At 36.9% G+C, this 25,629-nt stretch overlaps 2 protein-coding genes and 1 long non-coding RNA gene across 6 annotated transcripts in view; 2 read left to right on the top strand and 1 right to left on the bottom strand.

Moving 5' to 3' along the window:
* The window catches only part of LOC139971021 (nephrocystin-1-like), a 28,404-nt gene extending 24,915 nt beyond the window's left edge, over positions 1-3,489 (bottom strand). For all 4 annotated transcript variants that reach the window (XM_071977166.1, XM_071977168.1, XM_071977167.1 and 1 more), the window contains exons 1-5: positions 3,287-3,489; positions 2,278-2,366; positions 2,050-2,110; positions 1,593-1,667; positions 1,087-1,148 (exon numbers count right to left, since the gene is read on the bottom strand). In XM_071977166.1, the coding sequence (XP_071833267.1) occupies positions 1,087-1,148; positions 1,593-1,667; positions 2,050-2,110; positions 2,278-2,366; positions 3,287-3,349 (350 nt within the window). In that variant the 5' untranslated portion in view covers positions 3,350-3,489. The remainder of the gene's footprint in view (positions 1-1,086; positions 1,149-1,592; positions 1,668-2,049; positions 2,111-2,277; positions 2,367-3,286) is intronic.
* A 123-nt stretch (positions 3,490-3,612) lies between these two features.
* Positions 3,613-14,180, top strand: LOC139971023 (tetratricopeptide repeat protein 8-like). Its single transcript, XM_071977172.1, has 12 exons — positions 3,613-3,739; positions 4,088-4,199; positions 4,755-4,875; positions 5,549-5,769; positions 6,753-6,842; positions 7,617-7,747; positions 9,000-9,198; positions 10,196-10,335; positions 11,244-11,418; positions 12,106-12,228; positions 12,608-12,691; positions 13,405-14,180. Exons 2-12 carry the CDS (start codon positions 4,098-4,100, stop codon positions 13,519-13,521), a joined length of 1,503 nt encoding a protein of 500 aa, XP_071833273.1. The 5' UTR covers positions 3,613-3,739; positions 4,088-4,097; the 3' UTR covers positions 13,522-14,180.
* A 708-nt stretch (positions 14,181-14,888) lies between these two features.
* On the top strand, positions 14,889-16,554 carry LOC139971025 (uncharacterized). Its single transcript, XR_011794282.1, has 2 exons — positions 14,889-16,199; positions 16,240-16,554. It is a non-coding gene; the product is annotated as an uncharacterized lncRNA (long non-coding RNA).
* Positions 16,555-25,629: the final 9,075 nt, after the last annotated feature.

The following is a 25,629-nucleotide window of genomic DNA, read 5'->3' as shown; positions in this document are numbered from 1 at the left end:
TGTCTTGTTGTTGTTTTACTATGGACACCATGTTTGTCCCATGTTCAGTATACATTTGTTGTGTGTGATAATCTCATGCTAAATCTGTTGAAATTTTCCGTCAGCTCTTTTGTTTCCAAGATAAACACAGTTGAAATTTTGATAAATCTGGGAAACTCATTAAATATGTGCAAACTATGACGTGGAGTGTGTTTTTGATCATCAAAATGTCTTATTTTAGTCCTTAATGAGTTAACCCTTAATACAAGCCCACATATATCATTTGAATAATGTGATGTTCCTCCTTTCAGAGAACACAATAAAAATATTTAAAAAATCGTCTTAGGCCACAAACCTGTGTACCACGAAGGTTGTAAAACAACCAAAGGTTGTAAACCAAAACAAACATAATAACAAAATTAGGCTGTCACTCTCTGTACATCATCAATGTGCATAATTAGCTAATGTTTATTCATAAATAAAGCTAGAATTGAAAAAAAAAAGACTTTTAAACTGGTCAATCTTTGATGGATTTTGATGGAAGTTGCAGCTATTTTCATGATTTCTAATACCTATTAGAGTGATTAGGATAATGTTGTTCATAGGTGTCCATAGACTTTTAAGCTTCATATATATGAAATGGATACAATTCTGCATGCTTTGAATACATTCCCATTAAAAGACTGCTACTTCTAATGTTAAACTTAGTAATGATCAATACAAATCTACATGCTATGAGTATATTCACCTTCAAACATTACCAGCCAGTAAAATGGAAGACAGAAAAAAAATCCATCCAAACCATTGTTATCAGACTTTGAAAAAATTTGCAATATTCTACAGTGATTTGATAGTTTGGAACCTCCCAAAGAAAGTAGAGATGCCGGTATTAAGCTATTGCAATAATGCTGCAAAAGTTTGGAAAAACTATGTCCCATGTAATAATTAATAGCTTTGTTCTTGATTTAATGGCAGTGATCTCTAAATGGATTTGATATATGAAACAGCCTTCTAAATGTGATGGCTTTCATGCTTGCTAAACAAACTATGCCTAATGTCATAAAAGGGACAAATTTTTATACCAAATGTCGGTCGGTCTAAACCTACCGAAAATAGTCCTCCTCTACTTCATCTGGTGATAGAGTATCTTTGATGTTTTCCAACTGAGTCTATAAAAACAAAACAAAATTAAAGAATATGAATGTTGGGAACAAACATTTTATAGATCAGCAATGTCAATTCACCAGAATGCAACAGAAAACAGCCAGAGATGTATCAGGTTTGTTGTTCTGGTTAACAAACACAATATGGTCAGAAACATGAGAACAGTGTCTCTAAAAAAGTATGAAAATAAGAATGGTTCTCCTGGTCCACGACAATGGCCAAAAACAAGAATAATCCTGTTGGTTGAAGCAACACTGAATGTAATATAAACAATGGTCAATGCCTTTATTAAAATTAAGGCAAATATTATCCTCTGAAGGATAGTAAAAACAGACATTGAAACAAGGTTGTTACCTTGCTGTGCTTATCACACTATCTGATACTGAAACTAACCCCTAGGAGATAATCAATGATCTTAAAGATGAACATATATCATGCCTTTGTTTTACCTTGAAAGATGCAAGTCTGGTTAATTCGTCTTTCTTCCTTTCATCAAATCTGTTAACTGGGCTTGGCTCCTGAGACTGAAGAGTAGAGCAGAAATATGATCATTGTATTACTTAGCCCTTAATATACCAAACTGAAAGTTAGCAAGTAACATGAATTCATTGCTTTTCCTCTGTAAATGGATCAAACTTTGGGAAATAAGTTACATCCTTGTGCTGATATGAAAAGAAATCCAACTCTATTAAATGTAAAACCTGAAACAAATTTTTTCGGTCTCACATATTCCATGCAATCTATCATTTCTAAATTAATTCCTGGTGAGATATGTGGTGGACATTGCCAGGTATATCAATTTTCCTTTCACCAACAGATTGATGCCAAGTCCAGTCAAAGTACTACTTTAATAACCAGCCTTTAAAATCCTCAAGCTAATAATTAACTGATATATAAAATGCTTACCTTCTTCAATTTTCCAACCTTTTTTTCTAACTTGGTAACTGCTTTTTGGAGTTCTCTGCATCTAAATAAACCAAAAAGAGAAGCATGGAAGTTAATTTGCAAAGATAAAAAAGTGTCACAGACAAAAGCCTTATCATTATAACTACTTATAACCAATTATGCCAATTTATGTATTTTAAGTTTTGTATTTACAAGTTCCATGGAATGATCAAGACTTTTAACACCTACCTTTCCAGCTGTTGTTTCGTCTGGGTTTGTTTATCTTTTAGTCCTGAATCTTGTAGGATTTCTTTACATTTTGTAACAAAGTCATCAATCTGCATAAGATAAAAGAGAAACTTCAATTCATGTCAACTTATCCAAATGATCATACAATTTATGAAACATACCTTGATATACAACAAATTGATGGAGGGAAATTGCATTTGATTCAAAACAGTATTTAGATACATGTAAGTTTGACCAAAATAACTGTTGGATCTCAGGCTGAGCTAGAGTTTGGGACCAAGGCCAAGATTAGAACTTTTAATGCTTTATTATGGTACCAAAATTGAATGAGAACATAATAAAGTGAAGAATGGGGAATAGTTTCTGGGTACAAATACATTTAGCCAAAGACCTTTCCTTTACAAATGAAGAATATTAAGCCACCAAGTAGATGATGTGCAATAACTTTGTGACACATGCTTTCAAAAGAAACATGTATGAAGACCTAAACTGAAGTGTGTGTTACAACTTACACAAACCAAAATCCTAGCTAAAAGTAAGCATTGCAAATCATTGATATTCTGCCATTGTTAGACTGTTTTTGTTGTTGCTTGGTTTAGGCTATGGAGGCTAAAAGACCACAGATGAATGGTTACAATTAAGTACACTTTTATTTCTAACACTTCAACAGTGATCATCTGAAGCTTTCCAAACAAACATTGAATGTCTATCACAGTGCAATTATGTGCCAGCTATGTGTGTTTAAAGCACAGCAGGCTACTTCAGATGCCTCATAGTGCAAGAATCAACTAGGTTTGGCCTAGGTTAGACTTTATTAAATGCAGTAAAACGTTTACTTGTCGTTTGCCAGTGATTCTATACAAAGCACTCAATTGGTGCTAGCTTAGGCCCAACCTCGTCAGTAAGGCCTAACGTTATTCCTGAGCTTATTGAAGAGTCTTTTAGCTTGTTTTAAAAACAAATCTATGGTACGTCAGCCCAAGTTAGGCTAAGTAAAAACTGCTTGAACCTTTGATTTTAAATTGTCTCCTTCGACTTGAGCTGCTTTAAGAGGACTTTCGGTTGGAGGCATAGTAATTCCGTTCCTATCATTAAACCTTCACGCTTTGGTTCGAATCTAAGGCCAAATTCTGACCGTAAAATCCTTCTCGAACAGCAGACGGCACACAGAACGAAGCAGTCAGGAATTTCAGTAACATCTAGAATCCTGGAAGTTACACTAGGATGTCAAATCTTGACTGTTAAAAAAAAAATTATCATAATTTTTCATAGGTTTTAATCAATTAAGTTACTAAATTTAACTGAATTTTAAACATTTAATGGATATAAGAGTGAAATATGATTAATTATTTATCAGCCCGATAAAAATTTCCAAGATGGTAACATCTACATGAACTGTTGATGTTGACAACAGAGACGCTGCGAGAAGAAGCCGGAACGATTGACTTGCTGATGAATAACGGTAACTGCTGATATGATCGTTTCGAGAAGTTCCTGTCCGGTGATAGGATACATATTATTTTATTGGTCTAGGAAGTTAGGACTACGGGGCTCTTCTGTAACGTAAAAATCTTAAATAGGAAAACTAAACAATAACCTACGGGCCTATATTGTAGCATCAATGAAAGGCAACGGTGCCTAGCTTAGGACTAGGAGCTATATAGCCTACGTACGGCCTAGGCCTACCTATAAATTATAAAAATACGGAAACTGGGTGAGAGCTGCTACCAGGTCAAGGTTGACAGAGTGATGATGTCACATGTTGGTGCCAATTAGCCTAACCTACATCTTAATTATTTCTTCATTTCAGAGATATAAAAATGGATCCATTGTATGTTGCACTAAATCTCTTTCGGAGGAGAAAATTTGAAGAATGTGTCGATGTCTGCACAGAAAGTCTGCAGAAAAATCCATATGACCAGGTAGGGAAGTGCAATGTGTGGCTGGCATGGAATTTTAAAGTTAGGCCTAAAACTAAGCAACACTGATCCACTTTCCTCAAATTCCCCAGGACTTTTATTAACTTCCTTTAAATACAAATGCAGTGAAACATCCCTCTTCATCACATAGAAGTGCAATTACAACTGGTAATTTCTCAAAAAGTCTAGGTTCCAAATCCAATGAACTTTTTGAAATAACAACATTACCATAAATTGTGCAAGACTATAAATATAATCCTATTCATACTGGGAACAATTCCCAGCCACACAAACTGGATAAACTGTCTGCTTCATCATAGTAATAATTTTTAAAGTCATGAACATGATTTTCATTAGTTTGGTAACATAATGAAATTGTCATTTTTTGCCCCCCCCCCCCCTCTCCTCTCCTTAGCCTTACCACTCACATAGCCAAGGTACTTCTTGAGCACTCTGCATTGTCCATTTACATAAAAGAATGTGTGGTGTGTTGTCGAGATTTAAGAAGACTTTGAAGCTATAAAACAAATTATGATGCATTCATGTACTTGCATTCAGGCAACGTGGCATTTGAAGATGAGGGCACTCACAGAACAAGTTTATGTTGATGAGGTGGAAGTTGATGAAGAAGGAATTGCAGAGATGATAATGGATGATAATGTTATTGCCAGTGTTTCACGTAAGAACTTGATCCCATCTTTGATCCTTTTCCTTTATTTTTAGAATAAACTTGAGACCTAGGAACAGGTTCAGGAGTTATCCTTCTTCATCTCAAACCAACAATTTAAGATTTTGAACATGCTAACTGAATGTTAATGCCTTCGTGTATTTTACTCATTCCTGATTTCCTGGCCCCATAGAAAATATCAACATTTCTATTCTTGATTTAAGTTGTAATGATTCATTCATCTAATTTGGAAGACTATTTCACATATATAGTTGCAGGACAGTCTTCCTAGTTAACATGACTGACATCTGTATAGCTTTCATGCGTTAGAGCTAACATTCTTAAGCACTACATTCATTGCTGCTTTGAAGTTGTATTTGTCAAATGCTTCACACCTATTACATAAATGTATGCCAACAAAGTTATTCCTGTTTGCTTAGTATGAAAGAACATACACAGACCTATTTGGCTGGAGTTGGATCAGCCCCAAATTCAGACTGAATAGCTCATGCAGTTGGTAGAAAATGGAATTTGTTTTCCTTAACCTAACATCCAGTATGGTAATTAGTACCACACCATTCTAGCCAAATAAAAATTTCTCTGTTAAAAGTGGTATACCATTTTTAGCCAGTTCATTACTGCTATTGTTTTACAATAGATATTGTTACATTTTTGTGTGCAACAGGTCCTGGAACTTCGTTGAAAGCTCCAGGGACTGGCCAGGGAGCACCATCCGCTGGTGTGAGACCGATGTCTCAATCCGGTCGACCGTTGAGTGGATTTGTCAGGCCGGGAACTCAATCAGGAAGACCGGGAACCATGGAGCAGGCCATAAGAACTCCAAGGACAGCTCACACTGCTAGACCAGTCACAAGTGCCTCAGGGAGATTTGTGAGGTTGGGAACAGTGAGTAATCTCAGAGAGGAAATTATGTTTTAGTAGAAATATTGTAACAATTCTGTTGTTATCTTGTTATAGACATTGTTTTTGCCACTTTTGTGGCATAAAACATTGCACAATGCTTAGTGACAGTGCTCAAAATTGTATTCTTTAATTGATATTTAGCTGAAATATGTATGAAACAGAAAAAATTGAGACACTCTGATAACTTTTTTATTCCAAAATAGCTTATTACTTCAGTAACTGATGATTCCATTCCTCAAAATTTGTGGGGCACATTTCTTTTGTTGAAATAGTGTTGATTAAATTCTAGCACAAGTGCCCACAGATTCAAATACAAACTAATATCCATTTTCATTGTAGGTTAAAACAAATCAAAATTACAGTGGTGAACTAAACTGACAATTTTCCATGGAAAAAAATGTTCAGGTTCAACTGGAAATGCTGCTTTTACTATGGCAAAGATGACAAATTACTATTGATATTTAGCAACCATTAAAGAAAATAACTGTCATTGCAGGTAGCATTTCAATAACCTTAGACCATTGTTCTCATCAAAGTGGCTGCACTAGTTTGTTTTTGCATGTATTGGCCATTGTGTCAGCACTTCAGAAGTAGCACAGAAATTGACCTTATATATGATACAAGATGACAGATAAATATGTCAAAGGGCAAAGTTGGTTGTATTTCTTCCTTTAATGTCATATTTATCATATTTGAAAAATATGCAGAACCATTAGTTGAAGTTAATAACTTCAACGCGAACAAATGTGCAGAGGGTATCGCCAGATTTGACTCAAAGGAACTTTCCAGACATTTTAACTGGCAGTCTTGCACTTAAAATTTTCTGATGTTTTGGAATGTTGACCTAAGCATGTAAAATTGTACCCAAAATCATCACTTAATATTTAGAAATGCATCTTTTTCTTATTGTTTAAACAGACTAACTAGGAAAATTTGACTGTAAAAGTTTTTTTTTTTTTTTACAGGCATCAATGTTGTCCACACCAGATGGTCCTTTCATCAACCTTGCCAGATTAAATTTTGCAAAGTATGCAGCCAAGCCCAATTTGGCGAAGGTATAGAATCCATTTCCATCCTTGTATTTTAGACATCCAGGAGCATCAAAGATATTAATATGAAACAGCTGGTTTATTTCATTAGATTGGCCTTTCCAATCACAGCTGTGAAAAAAGTTGGTAAGAGAAAGTGCCTCATTGTGACAAAGTCATGAGAAGCTGCATCCCACTGCAAATGATGATAAAGATGATTTAGAGCAGGGTTGTTCAATTATTTTTTTTAGATGGCCAGAAAAAGACATAAGTTGGAGTGAAGGGCCATTGAGTACCAAAATCCCACTAGAGGTTGAGCAATTTGCAAGGGTAGCATGGTAGGGTGCCATATATGAAGGTGCCAATGGCTGGCATACCCAATTGGTGCAAGATTGTGGGCTGATGCCTTTCACAGGCCAGATTGAAATCTTTCATGGGCTTGATTTGGCCCATGGGTCCTATTGAGAACCCCTGATTTAGATCAGTAGGGTGGTATTTTAAGAAGTTTGTATTTAAAATGTAACATAGGACAAGATTTTCATTAATTGAAATGGGGAACAAAGTTGTCACAGCAAGTATAATGAAGAACTGGATTAAATAAGTTACCAATGTGATACAGATTCTGTTTCCAGTTATAAACAGAGCTATAAACAGATTAAATGTATATTTCACCTGAAGCTAATTTTTTTTAAACTCTATCACAGCATATGTTTTTTGTTTAAACTATTCCTAACTTCTGTGTGATTTCCAACAATGGATCCAAGAGAAACATTGACCGAGGCTAGCTTCTTATAATTTCAGGCTCTATTTGAATACATCTTTCATCATGAGAATGATGTACGTAATGCCCTGGAGCTGGCTTCACAGGCAACACAGGCCTGTCAGTTTAAAGACTGGTGGTGGAAGGTCCAGCTTGGAAAATGTTACTACAGGTAAAATATTGCAATAGCTGCCATGGTATGGGTATTACAAGTGTGGGGTGGGGAGAGGGTATGGGAGATGGGATAGACTCCTCCAATGTTCATGCAGGGAATAATTAAGTTTTCAAATTTTGTGTAGTAGCATTGAAGGCTCTGAAGTTTGTGTCTTATTACATGGATCCTTTGTAAAAACAACCTGCTATATATCTTTGGACTTGCATAGCATTTTACTATGCAATGTTTGCCATGTGATACCAGTTAAGTTATGCCATGTTTGCCATGTGATACCAGTTAAGTTATGCCATGTGAACTTTCACCAAAGTAATCATACCTAAGTATGCCATTTGCAAATTATGTAAAAAATTTATATTATTAACCTCCTCTCTTAACTATCTACAATCTATGAATGCATTTTCTATCATATTTTATCTTCAAATTATAGAAGTAAAGCAGCAATTGTAAATTGACTCGAAAATTAAAAACAATTTGTAAAAAGCAAATAACATTTTCAGTGGCTAGGGAGAGATTTAACTCAGTGACCTCTGGATTACAAAGATGTTGTTTTGTAGGGATCAACACCAAACTAAGGGGAGAGGGATTTAACTCAGCAACCTCAGGATTACAAAGATGTTGTTTTGTAGGGATCAACACCAAACTAAGGGGGAGGGATTTAACTCAGTAACCTCAGGATTACAAAGATGTTGTTTTGTAGGGATCACCACTAACTATGTTGGGAAGGATTTATCTCAGTGAATTCAGGATTATAAAGATTTTGTGTTTTAGGGATCACCACCAACTACAGGGGATTGGGATTTAACTCAGTGACCTCAGAATTACAAAGATGTTGTTTTGTAGGGATCAACACCAAACTAAGGGGAGAGGGATTTAACTCACTGACCTCAGGGTTATAAAGATGTTGTTTTGTAGGGATCACCACCAACTAAGGGCGAGGGATTTAACTCAGTGACCTCAGAATTACAAAGATGCTGTTTTGTAGAGATCACCACCAACTAAGGGTGGGTTAGATTTGCTAGGATAACACAAGGAGTCTAATCAGGAGATCACTGGTTCAAGTCCCTATCTTACCAAACAAAAATTTCTTGCTTACTTTAGGACTACATTTCCTCTTATATTCCACTAACCCTTTTAGAGTTCTCTGTGGGTTTGTGTTCTCTCAGTCACTGTTGAGGAAACCAGTGTCCTTCTGCCCAAATACAATTAGAACTTTCCATCGATGTTGATGATTGGTAATGTTCTATTCCAGGTTGGGCTTATATCGAGATTCTGAAAGACAGTTTAAGTCAGCTCTGGCCCAACAGCCCACGGTCGACACATACCTGTACCTCTGCAAGGTTTATGTGCGACTGGACCAACCTCTCACTGCTGTGGAAGTATTCCAGCAAGGACTTGAGAAATTCCCCAACGAGACAACACTACAAACAGGCATAGCAAGAGTATATGAGGTAAGCACTGTCCCAACTATGACATCTTGTTATATATATCCTTGAGTATTAGTATTTTGTAACCATAATTCAACAATTATACTTCAAAATTTCCTGTTTGTACAATATTTCAAAATAAGGTAAGAAATAGAAGTAGTGAAATGTGCACCTTGTTAAATTAGTAATTTTTTCTTACTTTGATAGTGAATAATTACATTAGAATTTTTTTTTTTAATTTAATATCTGTCCATTATATATATAGGAGAAAGGCCAACTTGCCTTTCAATTTATTGTTTAATTAGATTTGCATAATAAAATAGAAAGAAAAAAGAACTTATGATTTGTTTCCTTATGAAGTTGTTATCAATCAAAATGACAATTTAGAAAAGAAAACAAATTTATTGAACTTTGTATCTTGTTTTGGTGCATTAATACTACATAATTCTCAGTTTAATAATTTATAATTTTAAATAATAAGTATTGAGCTTCTAGTGTTCTGAGCATTCAGTGTTGTCTCATTTACAGGGTGTTTTTGTTTTGTTTAATATAGATAAAAGCCAGCCATGTGATAACGGCTTTTGTAAAGTAAAAATCCATAGCATGAATTCTCGTGTTCATACTGAAAGTAAATCACAGTTGAAGATAACAGGAAATGTGCTACTACTTTCACTCTTACAGGTTGATGTTTCTCTCTTATGAAACATGAGATCATTGCTTTGAAAGTTATTTCCGGATCTCGCGATAACATATCTTTGTTTCATGTCATATGAGTGGATTTTGTATGTACAGAGAGGTATTTGTTCACATTCTAAGGCTAAGCACTAGCTTTTGTGGATGTTTATTCACAAATAACCTTTGACATTACACAACTATAACTTAAGGTATTCCATGCAGCTAATAAGCACATCAGAATGTTTATGCTCACATTCAGTACATTGTTGACGTTATTCAGGAGTTATGAAACTGTCTTGACCCCCACTTCCTCTCCCCTCCCCCCTCCCCTTGTTCTCTTATACAGGCTCTGAATGACATGGACAATGCTGTGAAATGTTATAAGGAAGTGTTGAAGCACGACAGCACTCACATAGAATCTTTGGCTTGCATTGCTAACCATCACTTCTATACAGACCAACCAGAAATAGCACTTCGATATTACAGGTATGTAGGACAGGGGCATCAAGAGCTAGAGTGGCCCTGGAGGCAATTATGTGATCAGGTCTCCCCCCCCCCCCCTTTTCAAGCTTTCATTTATATTATGAAAATGCAAGTACATTACCCTTTATCCCTGTTATTGTTTTAGTAAGGCCCCCTGAATGACCCAGGTTCCCAGGCTGTAGCACTCCCTGACATCCTTTTCATGTGGCCTGGTGGTTGACCTGTTGGAAGGAATTATCCAGGTGGTGCAAGTGGGATGTAGGGAACCACTACCCTCTCTCTCCCATGTTGTATGGGATTCATTTGTGAAATACACCCAAAAATATTGGACAATTTTGGTCCTCCTAAAACAAACACAAGTAATTGTGTCTGCTTCAGCAAAGTTTGAGAAACGGTAGGCAGGAATACCCTGTTTGAGGTATCTCAGCTCCTCTCTTCCAAAACCAGGAAGCCCCTCCCTGGCCCTCCTCCTGCCCCCCCAGCACCCTTAATGTATATCTATTTATGTCCTGTCATGCATGATTGATTTCCCTACTGAAATAGATTACACTTTCTTCCCTTGGATAAGTCTTGACATGCTGTTGGACTTCTGTTATATGAATATTCAACATACCGCATTTGCATATGAGAACGCAAAGGCAATTCAACATGGTGAAGGTCATAATGCATCACAGTTTATTGTACAATGTAACCAAATTTATTTTGAGAAAATATGTCTAATAGTTTATATCCCAGCAAGAGAACACACTAACAAGCTGGCAGCTGAACCAAGTAACTTTTATTATGTAAGTTTTCTGATTTTCATATATGCTTCTGTAACTTGAGATTCTTGTTCCTCTTGAATGTAAAAAGTGGAGATTATTTGCACCTGCTTGTGTCTCGTGACTTCTTTTCTGCTATTGATTTCGTAGGCGGCTGTTACAGATGGGAGTATATACAGCTGAATTGTTCAACAACCTTGGTCTGTGTTGCTTCTATGCTCAACAGTACGATATGACGTTACAATCGTTTGAGAGAGCACTGTCACTGTCAGAAGATGATCTCATTACTGCAGATATTTGGTACAATGTTGGACAAGTTGCAATGGTAAGGAGTGGTGGAAGGGGGGGGGGGGGTGGAGGAGGGAAGGTGGTTGAGTCTATAAAATTTAATTCAAATGATGGCAATTATTACAATTTGGTATAATTGATTATTAGGCAGAATTGCATCCATACTCTCAAATGTCGAATCTAGCTAAATTTCACTATTTCTGTGGGTTTTTGCTTTTTCTAAGACACATTTTAATGATGCAGACTAAACCATGATGATTGATATGCCCTCTGTCACTCCCTGACCCCCACCCCTGCCATCCCCCTGTCCTCTCTACAAGATGCAGCAGTCATGCATGATGATTGGTATGCCATTGGTCTCTCCCTACCCCTGCCATTCCCCTGTCCTCACTACAAGATACAGCAGTCATACATGATCCTGATTGATATGCCCTTGGTCTCTCCCTGACCCCCACCCCTGCCATCCCCCTTTCCTCTCTAAAAGATGCAGCGGGCATTTCAGCCCTTTAATATTTTTGAAATCTGTTTATGCTTAGAAGGGATACAAATCAGCTGCTTACTAGCATCCTCTCATAAAACAGATGAGTGCATCTAGTCTCCAATTGTGAAGACCTTCCTGAGACATTAATCAATATGTTTCAACCTTAGGCAGCAAAGCTATCAGGAGGGGAATGGGGTTATCGTGATTTCCTGGCTTTTTAATATCATGTCATCTCTCTTGCAGGGTATCGGTGACACTGCTTTAGCACAGCAGTGTTTCAGACTGTCACTGTCATCTAACAACAACCACGCTGAGTCTTATAACAACCTAGGCGTCCTGGAGCTGAGAAAAGGACATGTCGACCAGGTAAATTACCAGTTATTATCCCAGATTTAGAGCAGGCCAAGATAAGTAAAAGTAAGGTAATTAACAAAGTAATTAAGTAGTAAGTAATTAACCATTCCATAAAAATTGTTTCCCTCTCCCACCCCCAGATACTTTTGAAAATTAGAAACAATGTGTCTTGATCATATTGGTCAATATTATTAATTTTATTTTGGATGTTTTTAAAAAAAAAATTTAAACATCAAATTATTAAATTTAATTGGTTATTTATCAGACTATTCAGGAATGCTGAACCGTTCGAGATTGAACCAAAAGACAAAGGAATATTGTCATTTATTACAATCAGGGTGAGTTATATTGCATGTTTTAGTTCTTTTCTTTTATTTCCATCCCTCTGCAGGCTCGAGCATTTTTCCAAGCAGCGCAAGGTTTGGCCCCCCACATGTTTGAACCTCATTATAACTACGGGGCATTAGCAGATCAGGTGAGTTTTGTTCTTCATTTCTCATTGTAATGTTCTTTCCTCTCCATGCTTAAACAATTATTCTGATTGTAACTAATTAAGGTAGCATACTCCATATACTTTCCCCATTGACTTACAAGCTACATCATCAAAGAAATGTGGTCTCTCGGGCCATGTGGAAGGTCTCACTGGGTGAAAAGCTATCCCCTCGCCAAAGAGCTGACTTGCTGACCATGCATGGCACTTTATTTTCTGTACCATGAAAATGAACAATTTTAACAAGAGCAACCCAATGTTTTTCGTCATTTTCAAACAAGCCGCTTTGCTCACCAGTAAACAAATTTCATTCGCTGTTCTAGGAGGGTCCCAAATATTACCTCAATTTCCCCGGTTTTTGGCACCACTTCTAATTTCCATTCATGCACTTTTGTCATCTAAGCTACAAAGAATTGAACACTGTCCTTAACTCTGTATTAAGGAGTATGCTACAATGAAAGGAAGATTTGGCTGTCAGACCAAAAATATTTCAACACTGCTTTTATATTTATCAAGATTACTTTTTCTCTTAAATTTATAAAAACAAATTCTATAAAATGTGGCTTCTTCTTGTCAGTGTGTTACATCTGAATCGTCATCTGCCCATTTAGTTATTACAGATTTACCCAACAGGGAGTTCCTACGAATATAAGCTTTTTTTTACTTGTTTCAAAATGTAATCATTATTTCGCTTTCAGGTTGGAGATCTACAGAGCAGTTATAACGCTATGAAAAAGTCCGTAGAGTCATACCCGAATCATGCCGACTCAAAGGATTTATTGTTACAGCTCAAGAAACATTTCTCAGTTCTATGATGTGATCAAATTATGTTTTTGCAAGTTGCTCAACTTGAAGGGAAGCCGCACGTTTCATTTGGATTTGAATGTGATAAGACTGATTTAAATCTTTAAAAATCTGTGACAGGATGATACCCAGTAAAGACTTGACTGTAATATGGAACCACTGGTTACAGGTCTATAAAACATGTATGGTAGTGGGCATAGGTGTAGGAGCCCAATTTGATTTGGGGGGGCTGAAACGACTTGCCCGAAAAATATAACCAACATTTTTCGGGTGCTCCGCGTGTGTTCGACATGTTAATGTACACCTGTCATATAAGCAAGCTTAGAACTTTATTTTAATTACCAAGGAGATTTTCTTTTAAACTGTTGATTTCCTTTAGCTACATAATTGCAATTTATTTTTCTTTCAGTAGGTGCCCGAAAAATTCTCAGCATATTGCCCGAATTTTCACAAAAATGTTTGGTTGGGGGGCTGCAGAATTTGAGTGACTGTGCAACTTGTCATGGGGTTTGCATTTATTGGTGTTAGTAATACATAGCTGTAACTTGTAGAGTGACTTTAGATAGTTTACTTTACTTATCAATATTAAGTGGCATTCAGGACAATCACCAGGTCATTCGATTGTTATAGACATATCAATTTACATAAATAAGTTTCACATTTGATAATTCTAAACAACTGTGAGGTTTTCTTGTGTAAATTAAATATCTTATGGGGGGACAGGGTGGATGATAAATTTGATAGAGTAGATGACAGGAGCATTGGACTTTGCATATTTTCAAAACATTTACAGTTGTAATTATTTGCATGTTCTGATGTTTGTACCCTGTTTGCATTTACCAATGCAAAGACTGCTACATCTCTCCAGACTAGACAAAGATGCTTTGGTATAATTTATCTGCAAATAATTTAATATTTTATAATTTTATCAAAAGAGTAGACCACCTTTAAAAAATTGTGTTTATTAATTTTTTTTTGGGGGGGGGGGTGAGGGGTTCAAATTGTACTATTTTGTAATCATATCTATCATAGCTAAAATTTAGTGACAGACAAAGTTTTGTGAGTTAAAAATAATTTATGTGAATAGTAGAGTTCAGGATTCTATTTATGTTCAAAAGCAGCAATTGAGCCAAACTCCCCGACCTCACTGTCCACAGCTTAAGGAACTCTTCTTGTAAAATCTCTCATGGACTTTCAGAAAGACCCTTGGGGTATTTATCAAATGTATTCATAATTGTTTTGAGCAGTGGGTGTCTTTTGCGATGTTCACATCATTTAGGGTCATTGTTGAAAATATTCCAAATGTTTCAACTTTCAAGGATTGTTGTACATTAGCAAAATATTGCGCAATACTATCATGGTAAACGCACAGCTTGCGAGTCACTTCGCCCAACAACCATTTCGCCCAACTGCCATTTCGCCCAACCAGCCTGGTCATTTCGCCCAACCGCGTTGGTCATTTCGCCCAACCAGCATGGTCAGTTTGCCCAACCGTGTTGGTCATTTCGCCCAACCGTGTTGGTCATTTCGCCCAACCGTGTTGGTCATTTCGCCCAACCGTGTTGGTCATTTCGCCCAACCTTATTTTTACTAATATTCAGTCAGAATAATATTACTTTTTCTATTCCACCAGTTCAATTTGATTTATTTTGGGTAAGGTTACTTCGTAATAGGTAAATAAAGTGAGGTCCGCTCGATATCGATCGGAGTCTGAGCAGTTATTTCGGGTATAATGGGAGGATTACACTACTTTAGGCGTTTACGCATACAATGGAAGTTATATTATTATACAAAGGGGAACCGTTGTGGAGTAATATAACCGTTTCTATTTCACTAGTTCAATTTGATTTATTTTGGGTTATATTATTGGTAGTTATATTATTATTATTATTATATGGAAGTTATATTATTATATAGACAAAGGGGAATCGGTGTGGAATAATATAACCGTTTCTATTTCACTAATTCAATTTTATTTATTTTGGGTTAAATTATTGGAAGTTATATTGTTATTTTTTGGAAGTTATAATATTATACAAACAAAGGGGAACCGTTGTGGAATAATATAACCGTTTCTATTTCACTAGTTCAATTTGATTTATTTTGGGTTATATTATTGGTAGTTATATTATTATTATTATTATATGGAAGTTATGTTATTATAAAAACAAAGGAGAATCGGCATGTTTGAGGAACTGAATAGTTGTCTTTTTCTGGAGCATTAAGTGGCCCTAAGAAGAGCCGTTTGCATATTTGAGGAACTGTAGTTTTCATCTTTCTGGAGGATAGTTCAGGAGCTGTGTAACCTCACATCGTTGGTCCGTTCAGGAAAGAACACGCTCTCAGAAGACTGGATGTGGACCGCCTCCCTTCAGAGTACTCCTCCCAGAGATCGAAGTACCGCCCTTGTCTATTCCGGTATGTCTTTCGTTGGTACCTGGCGTTTCCTTACTAAAGTTATACAAAGAAAAGGACTTCAAGTTTCCTTAATATTCGAACGTTTACTATCAAACCTAACCCCCAACACACTGATCGGTCCTCAAGTTTCCTTAATATTCGGTTCGTATCCTGTAACTTTAACAATTCCCGAACGTTTACTTTTCAAGTATCATATTTAATCAAGGTTGGGCGAAATGACCAGGCTGGTTGGGCGAAATGACCAGGCTGGTTGGGCGAAATGACCAGGCTGGTTGGGCGAAATGACCAGGCTGGTTGGGCGAAATGGTAAGGTTGGGCGAAATGGTAAGGTTGGGCGAAATGGCAGTTGGGCGAAATGGTTGTTGGGCGAAGTGTCCTGCTTCCAACGCACACACCCGATATACAAATATTTGGCCTATCGTGGTTTCTAGTGTTTGCATGATCGTTTCTTTTGAGCAAGTAGATGGATTATTGTATTCAAGTAGTAGAATTTAAAGTTAAACAAAGCACTTTACTTTTTATTGCATCTCCCCATCCTTCTTAATATTTATCTGATGCATCTTTTATGTCACCTTGAACTGTTATTATATCTCTGTTTATGTAAATAAAAGTGAAGAGTAACTCTACCACATCATTTCCTTTAATTTGTCAATTTACAATTATTTTCTACTTAAAGCTGCACAATGTGTCACTCTGATACGGTCACGTAATGTCCACACAAAATATTCATCAGTTTAACTCAGCGATCTACGCAGATACAACCAATTGGCTGCTTCTAATCAGTGAGTTTTACACTGTTTATGCAAAGCTTTAAAGTTTTGTGTCCCACAGATTTAATGTAATGTACTGTTCTAACATCAGCAAACCTTTAGCATCAATGCCTGATCTTGTTTGATCTGGTGTATTGGTGGACTACAGAAGAAAATCTTTCAATATTTTATTGACAATCTTATATCGCAAGCCATGGAACACTCCTCTATGCGAATAAACAGGCATTTGGCTGCTTCTAATCAGGGAGCTTTACACTGAATATTCAAGAGCATTCAATTTTTGTGTCCCACAAAATGAATGTAAAGTACATGAATGCCTTATTGGATCTGGTGTGATTTTAGTGGACTAAAGTTAAGTAGAATAAAAGAGTTTCTCATATTTTATGATAATCTTAAATTTGGCATTCAATGCAACCTCACATTAGCTTACCATTTTTTTGGATGAGTTATGAAAGGTAGAAAAATCTTTTGGCATGTTTATTCTTGGAGTTTCACTTCTTTGAAGTTGAGATCCTATAATACTGACTGTTTAATAAAGAAATGAATGTACAAGACAAACTGTTACAAACACAATTATTAGATTATTTAAAAAATATCTCTTTGATTTCCATCTTTACTAAGAGCCAACACCAGTGGCATCCTTTGCAAAGCCAAATAACCGTTCAAACTCACAGCCGATCTGGTGTACACAATATCTGTGAAGGTAAATTCTAAGTCAAGTACAAGATTCCTGCTGCAATAAAATAGTATTTGTGAAGTAATTTCACTTGACACATAATTTAGTTATTGCTATTAATCTCCATTCTGCACCAACCAACTTATATATACCATTTATATACCATTTCTGAAATCTTATTTTAAACAATAATACCATCAGTGAACATGGAACAATGCAAAATGTTACATGTGAGAAAATTGCCCAAAATGGTCAACAAAGACAATCAAATTTAATTTGTTTCTTTATACCAACCACAATTTGTTAAGTCAGATATTTTAGTCAAAATTCAACAAACAAAGTCTAGTTCCATTTTCAATGTGAAAAGTATCACCTCTGCCTCGCCCAACAGGAAACAAAAGTATGCTAGATTCCTAGCAATACTTATAACACTTTCTGGGAGGTTATACTGCTCAGATAGTGTGCAAATGGTGTTACAGCTACCAAGGCTATGGGAAAGTGCAGCATAAATAGTTGATAAATAAGTGGTCTGAGCATGATTTACACTATTTCAGAATTTTGAAGTTCCTACATAAAGTGTAGGTTTCAGATCGGGTGACAAAAATCATTGTATTCGACTCTGATATTTGACTTCGTTCTCCTCTCTCTCTAAAGGTCTGGATCACGTCACTTCTATTGCACGTTTGTCTCCTCAGCTGAGGCACAAGAAAACTGATTCACTGCATTTTCTGATCCACTTCTCCAAGTTTTGCACCTTCAACCCATGAAACTTTCTGGTGTGTACTTATTCTCCGCAACATCCTCAGCGATGAGCCTCGATCCTGCATATTGACAGAAAATGACAAGTTATGGAGTAAAAATTAAAGAATGATCATATGGCATCATTTTATAGTCATTAGTAGTTCCACTGAAATATGCTGATCAAACGGAGGATCAAAAGCCTGGCCTCAAACTTTTATACAAATACATGAATAATATTCTCTGATCTAAAGACACATTAAGCAAAATAAGGTAGGTTTACAAAATTAAACCATTTGCCAACAGTGAAGATGTGTCCTTTGCAAATTGTCTTTCTTTGTACAATGCACAAAACATTCACACTTTCCGTCTTCTTTAAATATGTGAATGCATGTAGAATACTGGTGCAACAGAATTGTTAAAATGATATTTTAACTCATTTTGTTTGAGCTGTGATGTAAAAGTGCGACCATGTAGCTATAACCTCACTTACCAAAGTTTGAGCACAACAAAATATTTCTTTTAAATGTTTTATTCATTTACAAATTTGACCTTAAATTACTAAAAAGTAGAATCTCAGATCTATTGTTATAATTTTTTCTTCTCTCTTTAACCTTTCATTTGCTAGTTTTTGGGTTTTTTTTTTTCATTACTCATTGCCTGTACCAACATTTAAACCATTTCACTGATTATTTCTTTACCTTCAATATTTCTTACCATGGATTAAACACATGTAACAGAATTGATTAATCTATAAATAACTAAGTGATATCTTCTTACTTTCTTTTCTGTCCACCACCACGGAAACCCTGGGTTCTTTGCTCTCTGTTGTCAATGTCAAATGTCCTTGCTTGTAAGCCAATGCCAGCATTCCCAAGATAGTCCAAACAGAGGTAGCATAGGTAGCAGCTGCAATCACTCTCCAGTTTATGCTACCGTCTGGATTCTTGAATTTTCGTGCCATCAAGGAAACCCATCGTCCACCCTTCACAATATAATTAAAAAATTAGCAGTTTTAAAAAATATTGTCTTATTTATTCATGAAAGGTGTATATATAACAATTATTCAAGCCAGTTTTTTAGTTTGAGTTAATGCAGAAGCGTGGTAGGACCAGTTTTCCACCTGTGGTGAGGGATAGAGGGATAAAGAAGGTAATGAGCAGAGACAGAGAGGGTATACTTGTAGCAAATGATAGATATTGTATTTTTCTACTGAATTATGTATAGGTGATGATTAAACATTCCTCAGATTGTCTGCCTCTCTTTCTGATACTTGCCATACTGTATAGAATTGATACAGGACACATACATAACTCTGTAGCATTTTCATTGGTTCAAAATACACAAAATGTCTTGCTGTCCCCCTTCCCTTGCCCCCCCTCCCCGGCCTCATATTTTTCAATTCTTACAGCGGGTAGCAACAATTCGCCAGATGGCAGTCACAACAAAAGTGAAACATGTCATGTTATTTACATGGCAGCCACACAAACACAAAGAAATTCACTTTGTATTTGTCCAGGAAAATAAAGGCATGCATCCTGGAACCTCCTAGGGGAACTCAATGATATATATGCTATCTGTATCACTCCCCACCCTTGCTTGCTTGTCACTTCATCACCAAGTGTGTAAGCAGTGTACTCTACACTCTAATTAGTTAATCAATTTCTAGCTTAACAGTGAATTAAGAGATTGCTTTACCTCTGGCTGCAAATTGCCATTGCAATGTTTGTTTGTTTTAATTCAAGAAATGCAACAATGTCATCAAGCATCCAAGAAGTTACAGAGCTTAAATCAGGAATCAATTTATTCATAACCAATACCCATTAAACATTTCAATTCCACAGACAGCAATCCTAAAAACTACCCCACGGTATGGGGTCTATGGAGCAGCTTAACAGTTGTGTAACTAAAGCTTATGTGTCTTTATACCTTCATGCTTATTTCGTGGATCTACTCCTAATACAAAGTCAACGTAATCGAAGATGCAACAATATTCAACTTTCGAGCTCTTTTGTAAAATTAATGCAAAACCGGACACACAAACATGACGAGATGGCACTTCTGATATTCAGTCTTCTAAATGCAGGAGAAAAAGGATCTTAATAATGTGGATGACCCGCTTTCGTCACTTTTACTGTTTTAATTATCGGAAAGCGACCGGAGTCGTTTTCAGTTGGCCGACTTCACTTGTACGGAACGCCATCTGTTTCCCAATGTTAGGAAGAAAATAACATGTCGAGACCGTTCCATAATACTTTATCTGGCAAGGGCAATGAAAGACCTATCCGATGTCTTGGGCAGTGGTTTGTCGATCACGTATATTGAAGTTATCTTCTAATACCCCCCACCACCACCACCCGCTCGCTCGCATATCCTAATGTAACTTCAGAGTTGAGACGAGAACCTGCAGTTGGGGTTCCACACACTGGGTCGCATCCACCATTTTTGTAGGAAGGAGGAGGGGTATTTAGATGCTATGTAGTCCCGTGGAGAGGTAGAAGGGAATGGGTTTGCTCTTACGCCTTGGAAAACTCGAAAGGCCGATGCTACAGTTGTTACAGTCCTACGGGCTTAAAACCCTGAAGAAAAACTGAAACACTGCAATTGTCGAAAAACGAAAACTAATTGTTGCTCTATCTACAATCGTGGTTATAGTGAAGGGCCTACAAAAGAAGAATGGTAGAGAAACCATGTACTCCTGCAGTCTGCATGCTCATTGATTGTACGCAATTTAAATCGTGGCTTGTCGTAGACCCCATGCAAAACTCGCATAACATTTAAACCTTTTTCTAAACTGTAAGAAAAAGCTAGTTACTATATTATATCGATGGGCATTAGTCTCTTAAAACGATGTCTGCCGACCTCTTTTTGAAATCTATGATTTCCCTTAATGAGAATATGGAAATGATAAAACATAGTTCTTAATTCCACCACCCCCCCCCCCGAGACCCCATTATTGACCCCGAGCCCTGTCGTTGTAGCCCCTCTCGTCATGCCCGTCAAATATTTAGTGTACCTTATTTCTAACTCTTAGAAGTGCGACATCTTAACTTAGACGTGTTTTTGAAAATTTCAGACTCGTTCGATACTGATTACATGGCCCAGGGAAATAAGATGCCCTTAAATTTGTCTTCGTTTTCGTTCAACCCTCGCTGTTGGAAAGCAGGCCTAGTCCTGCTTGCAAGAAGAGGCGTATATCCCTGAGGCAGTACTGAGGCATCTTAGTAAGTACTTGGCGACAGTCAAGCTTGTAAGTAAATTCTTGAAATTAAAGTGCGACGAGGGGTACCACGGAAAGTAGACTGATAAGCTATATCGATATTTGAGCTGCAATGTTTACAATGTTAGATATTGCAATTTGGATCTGCATCCAATGTGAATTCCTACGCAGACATACAAACGACAAACTGAAAATGGATTCTACCGTGGAGCTTATTCGAATCCGTTTACTATTATACGTTTTGTGCATTCATTCCCGTACCTCCGGCGTAGCGAATACCTTAATTTTTATTTTAACAGTCCAGGATGTTTGTTTTTTGTTGTTGTTGCATAGAGCTGGTTTACGCAGGAATATCTTGCTGTACCCTCACCCCGGGGCGTCGAGAGTCAGGGGCTCTGACCAACAACCCGTTTCGTCAGGCCTGACCTCACTTCCTTTGCTGTACGTATTTACATAGGTAAAGTTTATATGTTACAGAAAACCTCCGATATGAGCGAATAGGAATATCGTAAAGAATCTGCAGAACAGGCTCGGCAGTTTCTCAGAACAGCCTGAGTGCATGAGTCATTGAAACATGTAAGTTTGATGGTTTGATGTCAGCACAGACGGTTAGATGAAAATGCAAGTTGATGGAACATAGAAATTTAATGTATAGACCAATTGAAAACACTGTCATAGCATAACGTATATGAAATTTTCGATCATTAAATTTGTGACGCTACCATAATGCTACCATAGGTACAACGTCCGATCCAAATACACGAAGTTCCAACAAACCCTAACTCCGGATTTTCATCAGGGAAGATCACAAAGTGTGATGGCGCCACCACTACCACTGCAGGCGGCTATATCGTTTTTACAAGAGTATAATATCGTGATTCGTATTGCTATAACATTTATCCCTGCGGTGGAATCATACTCGGTCTTTTGTTTTCATAATTCCATTAAAACATATTATTGCCAAAACTCGATATGACTCTAAATACATATCGTTAGGCCATATATCTATTAGATTGTTGCCAGCAGTATGTGAAATTAGGTAACATAAATAGCTGGTAGGAACAGCGGTCCAACTGTGCAGAGGCAAGAAAATTATCGAGATCGAAGCGTGGCGGAACAGCGGGTTACCGACCACAGAATCTCAATAAGACCCACGATAAACATAAGATGTTAGTCACCCCATTCTTGAAAAGAAGTGATATTCGAAGTGACTCATCACCGGTGTTTCCCCATAGCTCCATCATGAGTCACTCACCAACCCAGTGAATGATGCCCTTAAACTCATGAAGTTCTCCGACTGAAGCCGACTCGTTCAGTTTCCCACGAGTTCCCCCTATAAAAAAAGAAAGAAGAACAAAGTTAACAAAGATTGGAATATTTTTTTCAAATCTAAAAATAGCGAGTTTGATACTTAAGGATATTTTCGTAACAAGCGTTTGCATTTGGCATACTTAGTCCCTGTTGGTATTCACAGAGTAATGAACAGTTATTATTCTTGTCATAGATTTTTTTCTCTTTCACTCTCTCACTTTTTATTGCTTAAAGACATCCCTTCGGCCTAAAATCTTGGTTGGATTAAAAAACAAACGAGGGGGCGCCGACCTGCGCAATATGCTTATTATGTTCTTCACAATGTAGTAACTTCCAATAACTTACATAGGTCGAGTATTAGGCTAAGCCCGTCTATAAAGGGATCAGAAAGATGTAAGTTTAATGGAGCACAAAGAAATGGTGTGAAATGTGTAGGGTACTTGGCAGGGTTGCATGTCATTGATTTTGCTCTGCCAAAAAAAAACTGGATTAAAGCAAAAACATTCATAGATTTATAGACTCAATCCTTCCTCTCCTCGGTCAATGTCTGTTTGTGTCGATATATTGTTTTCAATGTGTTTTATTCTTTGTATTTTTTTTTCTTAGTTTCATTTTCCAGTCCCTCCTTGATATGTCTTCACCATAGGCCTATTCATCAGTACCTGCATGCACCTTTTCATCGGATTTCGCCTCTTAATATCACACATGGAATACGGTTAATGAACTATGATATACATATAGGAGGTAAAAAGTACTTTTAATCATTCCATTTCGTAAGCAAACACCGATGTCCACAGGTGCTGAAACTGCCGCCACCATGCCCGCATGAAATTATGGGGGTCATGTCTAAGCTTACCTCCCTTCCCCTCCCAATCAGGGGCTCCGTGCCTTGTAAAGAAACCAAGTATCAACATCAAGTATCAAGTCATACCAATTATAATTGAGGACCCTACTATCTGTGAATGATAATTTTCAGAGCAAAGACAAGGAAGGGGTAAGCCCTTTTCCAAATGTTAGGGATGTTGTCATCCCCCCCCCCCCCTCTTCGATCGTTTCCAGTGGTTCTGGTACTCGATGTTATTTTCTGGTTCGAGCCTGCAATCTGTTTGCCAATACTATTGAAGACAGGTTTTATCCCCTTTAAACGAATCTGAGAACGGAAGAAAACGTTACGATCACTCTGTTCCAAACTGACCTCATTCTTATATGCATCTACATAGTTAGGAGAATGTTGTCATGTGATAATGTTGTTGTTGGTACAGCAATAATTCAATACTTGGTATTTTATTTCTTTAAACTCTGTGTGTGATTTCAAATTGTGTGATGTAAAGTCAAAGCCACGGCTTCTAAGATGTTTTTTTTCCTCGGCGTACAGAATGGTTACATGAATTAGAATGGATGACGTCATAGGGCGCCAGGAAGAACGAACCGCGTCGGTGTACATCGGGCTGGTCAGCTGGACCAATTCTAAGAAACGTGGAAATATGCGAGTTTATCTTCAATAAACATGTCATCAATTAGACCCAAGCAACTATGAGATGAAACATCAACCAAAAATAAAGGTTGACTCTATACAAAACGAATCAGAAATGAGAATTATTATATGTCAGAGGTTGAGGAATTGTTGGTTTAGTTTTCTTAAAGGAAAATAATGATGCCCTCCGTGAGGTTGCATAAATGCTTTTGTTTTCATTGAGCAATGCTCGGCTCGGTGGTGTATGGTTGGTATATGGAGCAGTGACAGATACTAAACGGCATGATATGGTATTTATTACAATTAGTGCCGCGGTACAATATAATGTTGCATTTAAACTGGGATCTGACAAGTGAAATCAACGGAGGAGAGAGGGAGAGAGAAGGTGGGGTAGGCAGGGGTGGGGTTGGGGTTGGTGTTGGGGCTCTATTTTAACACTTAAGGAATAATCGGTATTTTGCGTTATAACTTCGAGAATCACGTAATAAAAGGCGCATGTATAAGAAAAGGATGACAGTATCAAAAGGAGACATTCTGCATTTTTGAAACAAATGGGTTCACAACGTAACGTTTAAATTAAAGGAAATACACAAGGCGAAGATTATATCATGTTCGAGATTTATTTTTTGCTTAGGGGACACCACTTAAACGATAAAAGGAGCCTATTACTTCATTTCTCTCAAGAGGAAATATGAAGTAAAATACACTGTTACTATCTGATGCATATATAAACCTAGAAGCGGATCCGGGTGTGGGTGTGACGGTGTACAACCCCCCCACCCCCCCCCATAGACCTCACCAAAAATGCAAAAGTAGTTATTAGCAAGACTAAGTTATAGAACTGATATATCTCATTTCATTGGTAAATGAGAATCAAACCCTGTGTATACTTATTTTGATCAGCAACGTTTTTTCACAATTTTCACACCATTTCAATATACTTGAATGCAATCATTTGAAAAACGCAAACTTACTTAGTTTGTTGCATTAAAATCATATCAAGTGTTTAAAAAGTTAAGTTGAGAACGTATGTTGTGTTTACATACCAATATATGTAATAACCTTGTAAATGCTATATTGAAAACGTTTAGCTTACATGAGCGAGTTAATTATGTATGTTTATATAAAATTACTACAATATAACTATATACGTATGTATTTACATCTTCGTATCTATATAGTACATCATCATACTGTCTTACATATCATAATGCTCACGTGGTGTTGTCTCTCTGGCGTTCCATACACACCATATGATGATAATGACGTAACAGAGAAACATACTACCATGTGCTCCATGTACATTACGATAGGCCTATGCAATATCTCGGAAGATGAACTACAAATAAACAATATTGTAATATATATTTCTGCTGATGTTATTTAAAGGAAACTTCCATTGCACGATGATTTTAAATGTTCACAAGTTTCCATGTCTTGGATACTAACGTTCATTTTATATATATTGGCCCTATCGGCGTTCGATACAAACCTGAAGCAATAGGCTATCTA

Source organism: Apostichopus japonicus, chromosome 8 (genome assembly GCF_037975245.1).
Source record: "Apostichopus japonicus isolate 1M-3 chromosome 8, ASM3797524v1, whole genome shotgun sequence".
Taxonomy (NCBI): Eukaryota; Metazoa; Echinodermata; class Holothuroidea; order Aspidochirotida; family Stichopodidae; genus Apostichopus; species Apostichopus japonicus.
This window is presented reverse-complemented; position numbering and strand designations above follow the sequence as displayed.